The sequence below is a fragment of the Onychomys torridus genome, chromosome 14 (genome assembly GCF_903995425.1).
Source record: "Onychomys torridus chromosome 14, mOncTor1.1, whole genome shotgun sequence".
Lineage (NCBI taxonomy): Eukaryota > Metazoa > Chordata > Mammalia > Rodentia > Cricetidae > Onychomys > Onychomys torridus.
Window position 1 is genome coordinate 55,705,928 of NC_050456.1, and position 17,414 is coordinate 55,723,341.

The 17,414-nt window shown below is 46.0% G+C and overlaps 1 protein-coding gene across 1 annotated transcript in view; it reads right to left on the reverse strand.

Moving 5' to 3' along the window:
- Nucleotides 1-17,414, reverse strand: part of Pomt2 (protein O-mannosyltransferase 2) — a 45,595-nt gene that overhangs the window by 26,064 nt on the left and 2,117 nt on the right. The window contains exons 2-9 of the mRNA XM_036205679.1: nucleotides 12,825-12,909; nucleotides 11,074-11,178; nucleotides 8,895-9,003; nucleotides 6,658-6,766; nucleotides 4,754-4,913; nucleotides 3,410-3,516; nucleotides 2,693-2,775; nucleotides 1,019-1,128 (exon numbers count right to left, since the gene is read on the reverse strand). Coding sequence (XP_036061572.1) covers nucleotides 1,019-1,128; nucleotides 2,693-2,775; nucleotides 3,410-3,516; nucleotides 4,754-4,913; nucleotides 6,658-6,766; nucleotides 8,895-9,003; nucleotides 11,074-11,178; nucleotides 12,825-12,909 — 868 coding nt within the window. The remainder of the gene's footprint in view (nucleotides 1-1,018; nucleotides 1,129-2,692; nucleotides 2,776-3,409; nucleotides 3,517-4,753; nucleotides 4,914-6,657; nucleotides 6,767-8,894; nucleotides 9,004-11,073; nucleotides 11,179-12,824; nucleotides 12,910-17,414) is intronic.

A 17,414-nucleotide genomic window follows, 5' to 3' on the forward strand; every position in this document is an offset into this window, starting at 1 on the left:
AATATCAGCACCCACTTTGTGCTAACACTTGCCCTAAACCTAACACACAAGAAAAAGTCCCCCCCCACCTCCAAAGCCACTCCTCCCCATGAATCCTGATTAAATAACACTACCACACACACGTTGGCATCCTGACTACAGAGCCACGTAGAGCTCTTCCTGACCTCCCGTCTGCTACCAGGCTCTCCTGACACCTGGAAAGTGTCTCCTGACTCAGTTCAAACTGTCCCTGCCTTCTAACTGGCTCTTTGTAATCCATCCATTCCTACTAATGTCACTTTTAAACTCACACCGAGCATACCTCACCACTCAATCACTTTCCTGCCTCCCAAGAACAGAGTCAAATGCGCTCTCACCAGGTTCAGTCTGGCCCCACCAAACCTCTCCACCAGCCTCTTCTCCCTCTCAGGTATCTCCATCACAGCTACTCCCTAACATGGACACTGTCCATATGTGCCCTTTACACATCTCATTCTATCTTCTTAACAACCCTGTAGTGGATAGGAACATTATTTATTTTCCCCTATGATCAGGAGATTAAACCACAGAATGATTAAGACATTTGTACAAAGTCAAACCTTTACAGATTCAAACCCAAGGAATCTAGTCTAGTTCCCAGGTCTGTCGTCATAACCATGATCTTTTCTCATTACCCAGGGTGATGAACTGTGCTAAGCATGTGAGACTTCCAGGATCAGGCAAAAGGACAGGAGAAGCACACTCCACAATTCTTTATAAAATGAGTTTCCCAGAGGCAGGTAGAATGCCAGGAAAGCCTCTGGTAAAGGAGGGAAGGGCATCAAATTTGTGGGGGATCATGAGATGGACAGAGAGGAACCCCTGAGCTTAAACCTAAAGAAGCTAAGGTTAGCCAAAGGGAGGAGCGGAAGGAGCAAGGAGAGTATTTCAATCAAGAGAACACAGGTGAGTCAAGGAGGACAAGCAAGAAAGTGATGACAGCTTCCGTCACAAGAGAACAGCTCAGTGTTGCTGCAACCAAGTACACAAGCTTACCCACCTGCTGCTGGCGAGCACCAATGCCCTCCGGGTAGAGGTGCCTATGGGAGTGCAGGTAGCCAATGGCCATCCGGAGATTCTTCACAGTGATTACAGAGCCATAAGCCAGGTCTGGAGGAAAAGAGGCATCAGACAGATGACAGGTGGCCCCTGCCTTGGGTGTGTGTGCAGGATGGCTGCAAGCCACAAGCCTCACAAATCCTCCTAGAGATCATGGGGCCTGTTGCCTTCTCATGCCAATGGGAGCACCTCAAGAGGGCGCTCCCTCCATTCCCACCACTGACTTCTTTGCTTCAGACTCCACGCCCCCTCACACTGCTCCTCCACAGCTCTTCTCGTTCTTTCTCTGGCAGTCTCTAGTAACCCGTTCCGTCCTCTTTCCAGTTCTCATGCAGTCACCAGCACAGCATCAGTCATCTTACCTCTGAAGTGTCTCCTAAGCTCCACTGCACAGATTTCAGTCCACAGCCCCTCTCTAAGGACTAGCTCCACGAGACTGTCCCTCCCAACCAATGCCTTCTCTGGCTTTCCTACTTCTCATTCCTTTCACAGTCTGTGGAGCCCACTGTGTTCCTGGCACTAGATACACTAAAAGAGAAAAATGGCCTTCCTGCACTCAGGACCTCAGTGACAGCTTTTTTTTCTCCCTTGCCTGGCCCCCTTGGGTATGCTCTTGGCTGTCCCTGATCCTTGGGGATCCTTGGGTACAGCCCTGCAATGACTTCCCAGTGATGCCCCTAACCTCCGAGATATCTTATACTTTCTTCCAGCCGTGCTAACTCCACAACACACAGCATTCCTAGCTGCCTGCCTGCTCAGAAACCTCCATGTGGACACCGATAGCTTACTTATGCATCTCAAACCCTCATCAGCTAGGTCCCAACTCGCTTTTCTAACTTAAGATTCCAGACTCTGAAGATAACCTGTGCCTTGAGTTTTACCCTGCCCTTGGCTTTGATCCTGCCATCCCTTCTTGCCTAAAATGACCTCTTGCTCTTCAGTGCCTACTGAAGTCTACTCATCCTGGCAGGGCCAACTCCAAGGTAAACCTTGCGTGCAGGTACATGGGATCCCCTTGAATGGCTTCCTAGCACTGACCCAGCATGTGCTTCAATCCCAGGACTGTATTCCACCCTCGTATTTACTGCTTTCATATTATTATTGTTGTTGTTGTTGTTGTTATTATTACTATTATTATTATTATTATTATTATTTGAGACAGGGTCTATGTAGCTTTGACTGTCCTGGACCTCGCTATATAGACCAGCTATGCTTGCCTCTGCTGCAATTAAAGGTATGTGCCACTATGCCAGGTTCTGTATTTCCCTTTTATGTACTTAACACATAAATGGAGGTCCTTCACATCAGACTATCTCCGGAGGGTGAATACCTGCTAATTACTACCTGTGAATAAGTACAGAACACTGTGACAGCCTGTAACTGCCCCTAGAGGCCTTTCTCTGTGACCAGAGTCTCTTGAAATGGCCTTTGTACAGAGCTAGCTTTGACAGCTACAAAGAAGTTCTTTTGCGTACTATACTAACTGACTCTTCAGTATTGATACTGTAATGCTGCGCTTTCTCCCAGTCTGCTATACATAGACTAAAAACCCCAAGCTTCAGACTTGCTTTTTCCCATTCAACTCCCAGGAAACGCTTCTGCCTAGCACACTCACGTTCAGGGATAGAAGCATTGTGAAGGCTGTTCCCTGAAAGCCGGGCTTGAAAGGCAGAACTGAAGAAGCCATCACCAGGACCACTGTGGGCAAAGGAGAAGCAGAAGAGAGTCAAGCTGAGAGAATAAGAGTTGCCATTTCCCAGAAGCCCTTAGTCAATTAAAAGGAGATTTGAGAATCTGGACAGCAGGTTGGTCTCATGAGACAAACATGGATGATGGAGTTGGAGAGACGACAGTCCAAATTTCACTTCCGACACTTACTACCTGGTTAACTTGGGCAATGTCCCTAACCGTATTTAGCCTTAGTTCTTCATTTATAAATATGAGGCTTTTAAGAAGCCAAAAGAACTCACCAATAATGATAGCTAGATGAGATTATACATAATGCTAAACCCAGTTCTCGGTACTTGTTAAATGAGACACTGGTGTTGGTATCTTGGTTATCAGTACCTCTAGTCCCTCTGCAACCCTGGTATCCATCCTCACTAAAGTGCAAGGCCTCTGACAGAGATGGGGCATTTAGGCTACTGGGGAACTCTCCGCCTCCTTCAAGGCTGGGTGTTGGGTTTTCTGAGCCTTGGGATATGCAGAAGAGAGAACATAAGGGGCAGGAAAAAGTTCCTTCCTCCCCTCATCCTAACCTCACACAGCCCACACAGAGGCCTAGGTGCCAGAGAAAGACCAGAAGCAAGAGGCTGGAAAGGTTCTGCTGTACCTTTTATTCAGCACCATGACATGAACAGCAAAAATGGTCACATAGAGCACCAAAGGCAGCACTATGAGGCACAGGATTCGAGCAGTCAGGTGCTTCCCCACAGTCACCTGTAAACAGAAGCCACCACAGGTGGTGGGCATAAGAAACTTCATTGTACTTATAGTAAGAGTCACATTGGAAAGAATAATGGGTGGAAAACCCTAGGCCTTTCTATATTACCCTACACCACAGACACATGGGGCGCGCGCGCACACACACACACACACACACACACACACACACACACACACAGGCACAAACATTGTAGGAGGATAATGTGGGCCAGCTCTCTGATGCCCTTCCAGGCACTGTACTCATGACCATGACAAGGTGAGACTGTTGTTCAACAGTCACCTCCAGCTCACTGAACTCCCTGAGGGTTCCCAAGGCTCCCGGTACTGACTAGGCCAGCCCCTTGTCACTTGGCCAACTGTTGCTGGTCTTAACCTTAGGCCTCAACTTCCTCACAGGCCTCCCTGGAGCACCCAAGCTTTGAGGCCCACCCCTGCCGTCAAAGGAGGACTGTAATAGGCCCTCTCCTCCTCTCCCCCAACACCCCCCCCATAGGTTCCAGAGGGCAGGGATCATGTAGTCACCAGCACATTCCCAACATTCTGTATTTAGTAAAGGTCTCTAGCTATTTTCTGAATGAATAAACATGCTGGAAATTTGGTAGTTGAGCCCTGGAGCTTGCCTAACCCAAGCTTGAGTCGCAGACTGCCCTCTTACTACCCCTAATACCCGTGGGGCCTCAGAAAGTTCTCTCTCTAGGTTCCAAATTCTTCATTTGTAAAATCAGTGAGTGGTAATGACCACCCACCACATAGGACTTTGATGATGAGCTAATGAAAGCAAACCATTTTCGTACGGTGCTTGGCACTGAATCAGCCCTTGATTACTAATGTCATATGCTAACAGCGTTGAACGGGCTTCCAAATATGGAAACCCTGGGTAAGGAAAAGAAACTGAATTCAGAAGTTCAGCCTCGTCCCACTCATCCGACCTAAGCTCTTATGCCCTTGGTGGACTTGGAAACTGACGTCAAGGGAGGTGGGAAAGGGCAACAGCAGGAGAGTTGCAAGGCAGTTACTCCATTGACCCTCCTTACACCACTCCTGCCACTCAGCCAGGCCCACTCCCTGGTATCCTGCTGCCTACAGAGGAAAGCTGGGCCTGCCTGGTCTGGCCACGCCCACAACACAGAGCCCAGGGCACAGCCACTCCCTCCACCCACAGCAGAAGCAGAGAAAGGCCGACAGGGAGAGCACTGGGGAACAAAGCCATCCACAGCACTTGAGTTCTCACCAGTGAAAGACTGAGGTCTCCAAACAGGTGCCAGAGGTCTGAAATGGTGTTCAGTCCCACTTGCAGGATGATAAAGAGGCCAACAAACTTGACCCCTAAAGCACCAGCCAGACTAATGCCAGTCAGGCTGAGCCAGAACCACCAGGGGGCAGAGAAAGGCCTGGAAACCAATAACACACTTCAGTTTGGTAGCGAGAACTAGATCAGAAATCTAGAGCAGCAGCAGGACAGTCCCCAGAGGTCTACGCTGGACCCTAAGCTGGAGGGTTCTTAACCCCGGGGAGCCATGGCCTGGCTCCAAGGAGGCTGCGCTCTGTGAAGGCCTCAAACTACAGGCAAGTCAGTGTGAAAGAAAGCAGCGTGTTGTTCTGAGGAGGCTCCATGCTGTTCCTGGCTAAGTATGGGGCCTCTTACATAGAGACTACTCTTCACTATCGACAAGTTAGGAAAGACATTAAAGGAAAACCCTGAAAAGTTCTCTGGATTCAAGTCAGACTTATCCTTTGTGTCCCCTCCCTCGGGCCTGCCAAAGCCAGCATCTATTAACTGTTCATTACCCAGTCAGACAGCATCCCAAGTGCCCTATCCTATCATTCTCATCTTTATCACCCCCTTAAGCTAGAGCTCTTTACCCTCTGTTTACACATAAGGAAACCGAGGCACAGATAGGCCAAGCAATGTAGCTAGCAAGTGATAGAGGGCAGTTCAAGCCAGGCAATCAGCTATAACGTTGATGATCCTAACAACACCCAGTACACCTGAGGATCGGCACTTCCCCTACCAGAATGAATACTTCTTAGGCAACATCTTTGTTCCTCTGCCTCTCTCTCCTGGTATGGTACCTGGCACATGCTATGTATTCAAGAAATGGGAGGTGGGTCTGGATATATAGCTCCAGTGGTGGAAGCTTGCCAAACATGAGGCCCTGGGCTCAATCTTTGATACCACTTTTTTTTTCTTAAAAAAAAAAAAAAAAAAAGGTAGATGGAAATGGATGTATAAAAAGAAGATAACCCGGGGTTGGGGATTTAGCTCAGTGGTAGAGCCCTTGCCTAGTAAGCGAAAGGTCCTGGGTTTGGTCCTCAGCAACAACAACAACAACAACAACAACAACAAAGAAGATGATAACCAAAAAACCAGAGTAGGCTGGCTGGTAGTCTGGTAGTCACTGGTTGGGGAGGGAGAGTGGACTAGCATATGGGTAAAAACATATTGCTTTCTAGGACAGCCTAGGATATGCCAGCTCTTTTGAACTTTGAACACAGTATTTTGAACACATGGAATGACCTACTCTACTCCCTTGGAGGCAGGAAAAGAATCCAGAAAAATAGGAGAATTCTGGAAGTAGACCAAAATCCAGACTAGCTTTAGAACTGGCCAGGGCCTAGAAAGATCCTCTTAGCTTGTATGGAAAATTCATCATGAGGTTAGCACTGGATGAAAGCCTTGAGGCAGGGAGACAAGCACCTCTGAGGCAGCATCTACACTGGTGTCCTCCCCTCCAGGATGGAGAATGTGAAGGATAAGATGTCCCAGAGCTCCTCAAACCAGCACTGGTGCTGAGGGACAGCTTATAAGGCATAGTGAGGAGGCAACATCAGCTCTCCTCCATAATACCCATAAGCTCCTCCCCAACTGTATACCAACTTTAAACATCCAAACACCTCTTGACAATTGGCAATTTCTCATCTTGTGAAAAGCAAAACTAAAAGCATCTATCAGAGGAAACACTTTAAAACTTATTTTTCATTATCTAAAAAACAAACAAATGCAAAGTACGCTCCTTTTAAACTAAGCTTTAATGCTAGTCCTGTAAGTACCCACCCGGCCCTGCCACAGTCAAACTTCTGGGCTGCCATGGCTTCTGACCCCACCCATACCCCACTTGAGATGGTATTTCTGACCTGTCAGCGCAGGAGTTGTACTTGACCATGCTCAGCATGGCCGCCATGATGAAGAACATCAGGATAGGGTCAAGGAGGATGTACTGGGACAGAGTGAGGCATCCTGTGTCTGAAAAACAGGAGTTTGTTGGTCAAAATACAGAGTGATGAGAGATCTTTGAAAACCAAAGACTCAAACAGCAGGAAAGGGTCCTCCCTCTCTCTGCACTGCAAGTAAGCATCGGCAGTCATGACTAGGTGGTCACTGATTACCACTGGACTATCAGCAAAAAGGAGGACTCAGCTCGGGGCACAGCAGAGTCCAACAATAAGAAGCAAGACCAATGCTACCTGTAGGTCCTCTATCTCAGAGGTTCATGTCATTCACTCAGAGCAGCCCTGAGGCCACTTCCTCATTTCTACCATAAAAACAATCCACAAGCTGATGCAGCTGAAAACTACAAATGTATAGGAGAGTTTTATTTTATATGACATCTTTATTGAAGGCTGACTCCCTACATAGGTACCAGACCAATTTAAAAAATTTTAAACAGCTTAAGTTATATCATGTTTCTGCTTAAACCCTCCAATGTCTTCTCCTCTCACTCAGGCTAAAAATTTCTGAGGACAGTTCCCAAACCCTGTATGGCCTCCATATCTAAGTAAACTCACTGCACTCTCCCTGTACTGATCTCCTGTTGCCACTCAACTCTAGTAAGCACTGTGTCAGGATTGCTACACAGACTGTTCTCCCTGCCCTAATATTCTTCTCTCAGAACTCTGAAGGCTGACCCTGTTTCACTCAGGCCTCTGCTAGACACTACCTTCTTGGGGAGTTCTTTACTGCTTATCCTATCTCAAATATCAATCCCCATTAATCTATCCCCACTCTGCTTTATGTCTAACCTGGCACTAATTGCTTAAGATGCTCCATTACAAGGTCAGTGAGATGGCTCAGCAGGATGGGGTGCTTGCCACCATACCTGCTGAGCTGAGTGTGACCCCTGGGACCCACATGGTAGAAGGAGAGGATCAAGTCCCGGAAGTTGTCCTCTGACTCCCATAGGTTTGCCATGGTAAGTGGGCATATGCCTCCCCATCACACACAGAGTAAATACTTTAAACGTTAGAAGGAAAGTACCATGCTGTATCACAGACTTGATAATGTACTGGCTTATTTGCCTGCCCGTTTACAGGGTATATTCCATGAGAACAGCATCTCATTAGTGTATTTTCTATGGCCTTAAAAGGTGGCCGGGACAGGTACCTAGAAAACAAGTATCAAATGGAAAATGAAAACAATGGTTATGAATAACTGAAGGGAAAATGCATACAATGGAAGAGCCACTAGTTCACTACAGGGACTCCTATAACTTTGTCCTACCTCCATCAAGACAGCAGCACATCTCTCTGAACAAGCCCCACAACACCCACCTACACGGGTCTGGGCTTCTCTACATGTAAAGCGCCATGAGGTCATGGATTTACTTTAAGAAGAACACAGCTAGCATCAGGACTAACTTCCACAGTTAGCCCTTGTTTATTCAGATGAGATCCAGAGAAAACACCTAAGTTCTACTGTTATTTTCCGCTTCACTGATACCTCTGGGCATCTATCTGACTTTTAGGGACTGGGGAGATTGGAAACACTTGTCATGAAACATGAAGACTGGGGGTCGGATCCCCAGAACCCACATGAAAGCTGGGCAGGGATGGTGGCCACACATAATCTCAGCACACAGTAGGGAGAATGGGAGCCTCACGGAAAGGTGGTTAACAGGACTCAATGAACTAGTGAGCTCTGGTTCTGCTTCAGTAGAGAGAACCTGAGGAAGACAACTGTCATCTTCATGCTTCAAACACACACAGACACCCACCCATGCAAATACACACACACACACACACACACACACACACACACACACACCTCACAGGTGTAATTATATACTTAAGTGTTACTAGTAACAGTATATTTTACCCAATCCTTAAATGATAAAGAACTGGGTTGGTTGGTGGTAGCACACACCTTTAATCCCATCACTCAGGAGGCAGAGGCAGGCAGAGCTCTGAGGGTTCCAGGCCAGCCTGGTCCACAGAATGAATACCAAAACATCCATGGCAACATGGAGAAACCCTCTCTCAAACAAACAAACAAAAAGAACTGGATGCACAGATGTGACACCTGGATGTATTGATTTCCAACCACCCACGGGGTGTGACAGTCCATTTCCCAAAACACACAGGTCAAGACCACTTACCAAAGGTGAGAAGGGCAGCAGTGAGCAGGGCTGCTGGAAAGGACTTGGACAGATCCAGTACAGTGAGGTAGGCAAAGGGGATCAGCCAGGAACCCAGGAAAGCACAGAACTATGGAAGGAAGACAGAAGCATCAAATAACCAGCTGACCTGCTATATTAATGTCTAAGAGGGAGGACCCTGACAAAAGCATAGTCTAGGTGGTCTGAAATCACATGGGGTATGCACGGGTAACTGTCATTTATTTGATAGCATTGTTTACCGAGCGTGAGAAAACACAAGGTACAACAGAATCCACTATAAGAATTTTTATTAGGGAAGGGAAAAGGTGGAGGTGGGTAGGCCTACCGAAAAGAAAGGTGTGGGAGTGGGGGAGGAGTGTGAGCTACCTCTGGCAAGAGGAAGAGAGAGCCAGGAGTGGGTAGAGCCTTTTTTTATATGTCACCTTGCGCACATGGGCTTACGTAGCTACGCCACAAATGCGCACATGACCATGCTGCACACGGATTGCATAGAACATATTAAGGCCCTGGAGTGACTAAGCATTTTGCCTGACTGCTGCCAGTGCATGTGTGGTCATGTGACTCCAGAAATGTCTAGGAATAAAACCAGTAGTGTCATATCGAAGAACCACATGAGGCAGTGGGTATGCCCCTCAGAACCTTGGTACATGTACTCACATGAAATCAGTGGGCATTTACAGGAAGAAGCAGGCTGCCCATCACAGCCCCGTCTCCTATCTTAGCCTCCTATCATTTCAATAGGAAAGCCAGGACTCCGACCTCACAGGCTCAGGTTGAGGAGCACATGAGAGCAAGGCTTACTAAGAGAGAAAGTACTTCACCAACATTAGTGTCTAGCACAGAGCTATGGTGTAAGCTGAAGCAGACTTCTTTGAAGCATCTTAATTTTTTTTTTTTTTTTTTTTTTTTGAGCTGAGGATCGAACCCAGAGCCTTGCGCTTGCTAGGCAAGTGCTCTACCACTGAGCTAAATCTCCAACCCACATCTTAATATTTTTGAGACTTCTACTGGTATTCCTGTAATATTTCCCCTGGTTTTTGCTCTGAGGACACCAGAAATCACTCTTAATCTACAAGGTGCATTTTGATTTGGGAAAAATGACTGCTGACACTCCAAAAGCCTGAAGAATTGGGGGCTTTGGTTCTTTTTTTTAACGAACAGTCCTCTTCCATCTCCTTAGTCTGCCCATCAGTAGTAAACAGACAAGGCCAGGGTAATAGGAAACTCTTCCCTTTGGGCCATCACTTTTGTAAACAAAAGAGAATGGATGAAGCTATTTGTCCTTCCCAATTTCTACAGCAAGTCCATGGTGAATACTGTATGTACCCTGTTGTGTTCAAGGGTCATTAAGAAAAAAAGAATTTCTCGACAGATCTGGGTGTGGTGGTGCATGTCTTTAATTCCAACACTTCAGTGGCAGAAGCAGGCAGATCTCTGTGAGTTCCAAGCCAGAATGGACTACTTAGTGAGTTCTAGGATAGCCAGGGCTGCATAGTGAGACCCTGTCTCAAGAAACAAAAAACAACAATAACAACAACAAAAAGAAACAAAGTGTCACTTGAGAGTATGAACTGAGGGGCAGGGCATTCCCTGTCTAATAAGGCATGCAGGACTGCACAGACCATCCAGTGACTAGCCCCAGGAAGCACACAGTCACCTCATCTAATTTGTGAAAGCAAAGTGCTCTGAGAATTCCAGGCTAGAGGCCAGCTTCCTCAGGTCTCATTAGGTTGCTCCCAGGGAGTTGAGGGTTTAGGCTCTGCCATGTTCCATTAAGCTGAGAATCAGGGTGCAGAGGGAATGGAATGGGCATGCAGCTTCCCTGAGAGTGAGACTTCTAAGTGCCTGACTTCCTTTGGAGATAGTGTGAAGATGCCCTAATGTGAAGGGAAGGCTGGCAGAGGCATGCAACCCAAGCATGGGCTGGCAGGCTGTAGCGTTCATGGCTCCTAAGCAACCTTGGTGCTCTCTGTGGCCTCCCTCCCTCCCTTCCTTCCAAACTCACTTCTAGATTTCTACTTTAGGAGTGGGCTCAATCACATTCCTCTCCCCACTCCCCAGAGGTCCCTTCGTCTACGCTTGCTGCTTCCAACTGTACCATTTCTGAGTGGGTGTGGCCCCAGGGATTCGGCAGTCTATATAAAGCAAGAAGCCTTACTCCTCTCATTCCCATGTAGCTGTGGTGCTTGTAGCTGTCCCCAGGCTTCTCGAACAAAAAAGTACCATCATATCCACTCAGGTAGCCGGCAAGAGCAATCAGCATCTGAGGAGAGGGGCATGCACAAAAAGATGAAATGTTGAGAAAACGACTCCTCTGTCCCGTCCTCTCCAGCTGCATGCATAGCCTTCGGTTTCCCTTGACAACAGGCCAGAGAAGTGCCAGTGTGACCTTTTGTCTTGCAGCTGCTGCAGAGTGAAAAATCTTTTGTCTGAAGAGCTTGTTGCTTGGAACAAACCCTCTCTTGTGCCACAGCTCAGTGCTTGGGACTAGTGCAGACTGAAAATTTCGGGAGGAAAACACTCCCTAATTTGAAGGGCAGGGTCAGTGAGGGGCTTTATTTCTTTCATCTGCTGTGAAATGAAACACGACAGCGCTTGGGGAAGGAAGGTCCTGGGCACTCTGACTCCTGGGAGACTGGCCTTCTATGGAAAGAGAAGAGGCTCCCGTCACAGTGGCCAAGGAGCTGCACAGGAGGAGACAGGGGCAGGAATGAGAAAGAGAATGCAAAACAGAGGCACTTCCCCAGGGAGGGAAGGAGGAAGGGCAGGCAATATTTTGAGAGACAGAGAGAGAGATTTTGATGGATTCCCCTTCTGCAACACAGAGCTCCAATAGTAACTGCTCTACCTAGCGGCTCTGAGCTTCCCAGGTCCAGGCACAACTGCTTGTCTCGGTTGTTAAAAGCAGACAGGAAGAGACAAGGCTTTTCTCAGCTCAGAACTAACTTCATCGGGCTACAAGGCCTACCTCTCTACATATCCTTCCCTGGAGGACTTTTGTCCCCAGTCCCTAGCCTAGGTGCTCAGGCTTCTTTGGTTCAACCTGACAGACCATTACCCTAGGATCTGAAGATCTGAGTCTACAGTTAGGAAGAGAGGCTTTTTCGAATACTAAAACTAATCCATTTGTCTTCTCAAAGTTGTTTTTAAAAGAGTAAAACAAAATTTAATTGGTGGAATTTTTAACTGTAAAACGCTAGGGAACAGGTCAATATGTGCATTGGGAATCAAGAGAAAGAAAAAGTTTAATTTTTATAGATTAAGCTCCTCTAAGTCATATTTCCTTTATGTAATATACTTCTATAAAACTAATGAATTTAAAAGTAGTTTCGGGGGCTGGAGAGATGGCTCAGAGGTTGAGAGCACTGGCTACTCTTCCAGAGGTCCTGAGTTCAATTCCCAGCAACCACATGGTGGCTCACCACCATCTGTAATGAGATCTGGTGTCCTCTTCTGGCCTGCAGGCAGACATGCAAACAGAACACTGTATACATAATAAATAAATCTTTTAAAAAAAAAAGAAATTGTATAAAAAAATAAACACTCTTTGTTTAAAAAAAAAAGTAGTTTCAAATGTATCTACAAGGTTGTATAATCATCACTACTATGTTATTCTAGAACATTTCATCATCCTGAGAAGAAACCTCCTTGTATCAGAACATTATTCTTTTATATGGGTGAATAATATTCTGCTGTAAGGATATCTGTTTATCTATCCATCAGTGGATGGATGCTCTTCTCTGTTTCTGAGTCCAGAGAATCCCTAAAAACACCAAAGATTTTCTATCAAAGTACCTGGTCATGGAATTCTGAACTCTAAGAATTAAGTCCAAACCTAACACTTGGCTCCAGTTCTTAGATGCCATCCATCTGCCCAGATAAAAGATGGTTAATTACCACACTGCTTACCTTTCCCAGAGGTGGGTGTACATCAAAGAAAAAGGTGCGGTTAATATAGTAACTTCCCATTTTTCCAAAATGAGTCTCATCCCAACTAAAGGAAAAACATAAAAATTTAATAAACCATAGTTAAAGTTACAGTTAAAACCAAGGGTCATGAGTTTCAAGCATATAATATGCAGGTTGGCTTTAAAAAAAAAAACTTTTGACATAGTTAAAAGGTTTGAGGAAAACCTTTGAAGCTAGCTATCAATCTAGATCTTGATAATGAGAAAAGTTAACAAATATTTACCTGGCAGTTACCATAAATTCAAATATAGTCTCCTTCTGTATTTTGAATTCCTATCAATTTATCCTAAGGCAGCAGTGTTTCCTGTAACATGGAATGGGTTTTGTAAAGGAGTTTCTTCCCAGCCTGGTAACTTCTCACTCTGATGCCATTGGTTCTTCAAATGCACATGGCTACACTGTCAGGCTACTGGTTCTAGAGCCTTTAAAACAAGAGTATCACAGAAGAGCCAGATGCTATCTACCAACCTGCTGAACTGTCCCAACATTTTCTGTTAGTCTTAACAGAAAATGCTCCTGTCAGCCATCTGGTCACAGCACTGAAGAAATTAATTACTGCATTGTTATGATCAGCACTCGGGAGTCTGAGACAAGAGGAAGGCTGAACACTTTGAGGACAGTCTGGTCTACACAGCAAGACCTTGTCTCAAAAAGCAACACAAAACCAAACAAATAAAAACCACTGAAAGATCCTTGGGTAAGCCGTGTGCTCAAGGCAAAAAGTACATGTACCTTGTGCGCTGGTTCAGAGCTCTAAATTCCTTGACCCCTCCCTCTCTGCCATTATCTTCAGCCGCTTTAAAGAGGAAGGTTACATGTCCCCAAGCAGACTGAAGACCACATACATTCATCTTAGTATGCTAGAAAACTCCAGGGAGAAACGGGACCTAAACTCTGAGCTCTCCTGCATAAAGGCCCCTATCTCCTCCTGCCCAGACCCATGGGGGCCGCATGGAGGGGGATACAGGGATTACCAAAGGCACTAAGGACTAAAGACAAAGCGCCTCTAAGCTCAGGGGCTGCCTGGACAGAACAGTGGGGAAGGAGTGGCCAAGTCAGTGATGAGGTAAGTGAGAAAAGTTTTCTACCTCTCTGGTCAGTATTACCACACCCCACGAAATGGCATGTTCTCTGGGTGGTACCGGATATATTAAGCTCATTAGTTCAAGGGGGAAAAGAGGCCAAGTTTAATTAATTAGGTCTGAGCCAAGTTCACAGTAGTTAAAGGAAAGAGAATTCAGCTATATGCACTGCACATACATACATGTACACACACGTACACAAACGCAAGTGCACAACCCACCTCCCCCCCCCAGGCATACATATGCACACACACAATCCCAAAGGTGCACACACACCCATTAAGGACTGCTAGAATACTCTGAAACTAGTCACCAGCATAACAGTGCCACCTGCTGAACACAGGTACTAAAAGGCTAATTACTAACCTCTTATTGAAAGCCTCTTATTACCTTAGCCACAAAAGCCTCAGAGGGCTCTCTGGACCTCCATTTCCACTTTGGAATAGGTTATCTTGGAGTTTATAACTAACAAAAGGAGGACTCAACAAGTGGGTGTAGTCAAGGAGACAGTCAACCTGGCCCAGGAGGCTGCTCAGTTCTACATAAAGCAGCAGGTGCCCTCTTTGGGAGAAATGACTTCCTACTCCACTCTGAAGCACAGCCACTAGTTCAATGGGGCCCATGACTCACTGAGCTTCTTTACAGTGCCCATACCTGGTTCTCTGAGGGTTAGGCTAAGTAAAAAGCTGATGATACCCACTGGGTGGCAGCAGCCATCTTGCCCTAAAGACAACTGTGCTCAATAGTATCACGTCAACTTGACACAAGCTAAAATCATCCAAGAGGAGGGAACATCAATTAAGAAAATGTCTCCATAAGATCAGGCTCTAGGCAAGCCTGTAGGATATTTCTTAATTAGTGACTGATGGGGGAGGGCCAAGCCCATTGTGAGTGGTACCATCCCTGGGCTTGGTAGTCCTGGGTTCTATAAGAAAGCTGCTGAGCAAGCCATTGGGAGCAAGCCAGTAAGCAGCTCCCCTCCATGGCCTCTGCACCAGCTCCTGCCTCCAGGTTCCTGCCCTGTTTGAGTTTCTTTCCTGACTTCCTTTGATGATGAACAGTGATGTGGACAGGTAAGCCAAATAAACCCTCTCCTCCCCAAATTAGTGTGGTCATGGTGTTTATCACAGCAATGGTAACCCTAACTAAGACAATAACTCTGGCTGCCTGACTACAGTCAAAGTTGAAGGGTCTGACATACCACTTGGAAGATTATGTATGGAGAGACTCAAGACACTCTCCAGGGAGCTGGAAACTGTCCGCCTACTAATGGAGTAGTCCTGTTTATTCATGAAGATACCCATCATACAGGATGTAGTCTGATATGAATAGCTACACTCAAGCTCCTAATCAAGCCTACCTGTATTGCACAGGGTGTGAAAACACATGTGGTACCATGAACTTACTGAGCACAAAGCTTTAAAGGACCATAGATCTCTGAAGCAGAAGCCACCATGGTATCATCCCAGGCTGTTGTGGAATATTTGTCTACACTGTAAAGATGTGTCTCGGCCTAAGGCATTTTCTGACTGGTTTAACAGTTAAATGGCCAATAGCTAGTCAGGAGAGAATAGGCGGGACTTCCGGGCAAAGAGAGAGAAATTGGGAGGAGGAATCTAGGCATGCGATTTCACCAGCAGACTCGGCGGAGCAAGTCGAATGTACCACACTAAGAGGTAACCGAGTCATATGGCACAATGTAGATTAAAAAAATATGTGTTAGTTATAAGAAAGAACTAGTTGGGGAAAAGCCTGAGCTAAGGGTCATAATTAATTCATAATTAACAGTAAGTCTCCAGGTCATTATTTGTGGGTTGGCGGTCCAAAGATAGTCCGACAAGAAAGCTTGATGCACCAGGTTCCTGCTAAAAGCTGGCCTACTTGCTTTGAGTAGTAAGGAATCCTCCATTGGGCACTGACTACCTGCTCCTAAGACACTGTGTCAAGAGTTCACTGTTGTCCTCATCAGTACTTACTGTTGCTGTTACCTTCTCAAGTTACAGAAAGGCTGCAGCTCTGGCCCAGTGACTCTGGATAAACCAGTGTGGTCCTTACAGTTAATGTCATTTTATCAGCTTTCCAAACCATCTAGTCCAACAGTGCTACACCTTTTTGTCACATGGTCATCTAACAACAGGCCAACAGTCAAGGTAATAACAGACCACCCATGCTCCCATCATCCACAAACAACTGATACTGTCAAGTATTGGACAGTTTCCTCAGAAGCCAACTAAAAAGGTTTGACTTGACCCCCATCACCTCCTCCTGGCCTACACACTTTAGACAACAGTCTGGTCCTTATGTACTCATCCCCACAAAAATTCATCTCCTCTTAACTATCAACTAACAGAAAAAAAGGATTGGAGCCATACAAAGCTGCTTAGGAAAACTGGGGTTTCTGTGACTGTGGTATGTCTTTCTTCTCTAGATCAGCAGAGAAGGGTAAGAAAAGGTGACGATACTCAAATTTAATTCTAGTTTCATCTCCTGCATTGTCTAACTGCCTGCTCCTAAGACACTGTGTCAGGAGTTCACTGTTGTGCTAAATGGCCTAGAACATAAACACAATGACACTTAGCTGAGTACAAGTCTCCCCACAAGGCCTACTTGTGTCAGAGAGAAGACACAACAGGTCTCCAAGAGTTTTCTAACAATGCCTGTGGTAATAAGGTCTGGATTTAGGTAGGGCACAAGGAAAATAGAAACTGGCATTGGACACACTACCATCGTGGGCAGAGTTATGGACAGAAACAACCTCAATAGCTGAGGAAGAAAGACACTAGAGTTCTGGCGATGTACAGTGAATGGAAACATTAATTCTCTCTTTGTCCCCTAAGCCAAACCCCAAATCCTGGCAACATTCAGATGGGCCACTTACATTAAGTGGCTGCTCATGACAGTAACTCAACCTGTAGCTGGAAACAGAATAACTCATGTGGATGGACTGGATGGGCATGAACAGTCTTGAGCTACTCTCATGTGGCTGATGACATCAGTACCAACTCCTCAAAGAGCAGCTCCCTGGTATGTGTGCTACTGCACAAATGGCACAATTTTCTGTTTATCTCACTCTATAGATCATGTACTCTTCTCTAAAGTACTAGGGACCTTAGTTATGCCCATACAGCCATTGGGATTCAACTATTCAATGATACTGCCTAATCCAATTAAATGATGACCCAAATAAAACTGAAACCAAATGCCCTGCATCTCTTTAGGTATCATGTTGGTATATATGGAGCAGGCCACTAAATGTCTCTCTGTTAGACATGGGAGGTGCACCGCTTTAATGGGGTGTTGTAATTATTGGCAATGGTACCAAAGATCAGAATCAACCTAAACTGCTATGCACAGGTCTTAATAGGTACTTGACTGCCCTTAGACCACATTCATGCTGTCTGAAATAAGACGTATCATCCCTCATTGGGACTTACTCATAGGAGGCAGA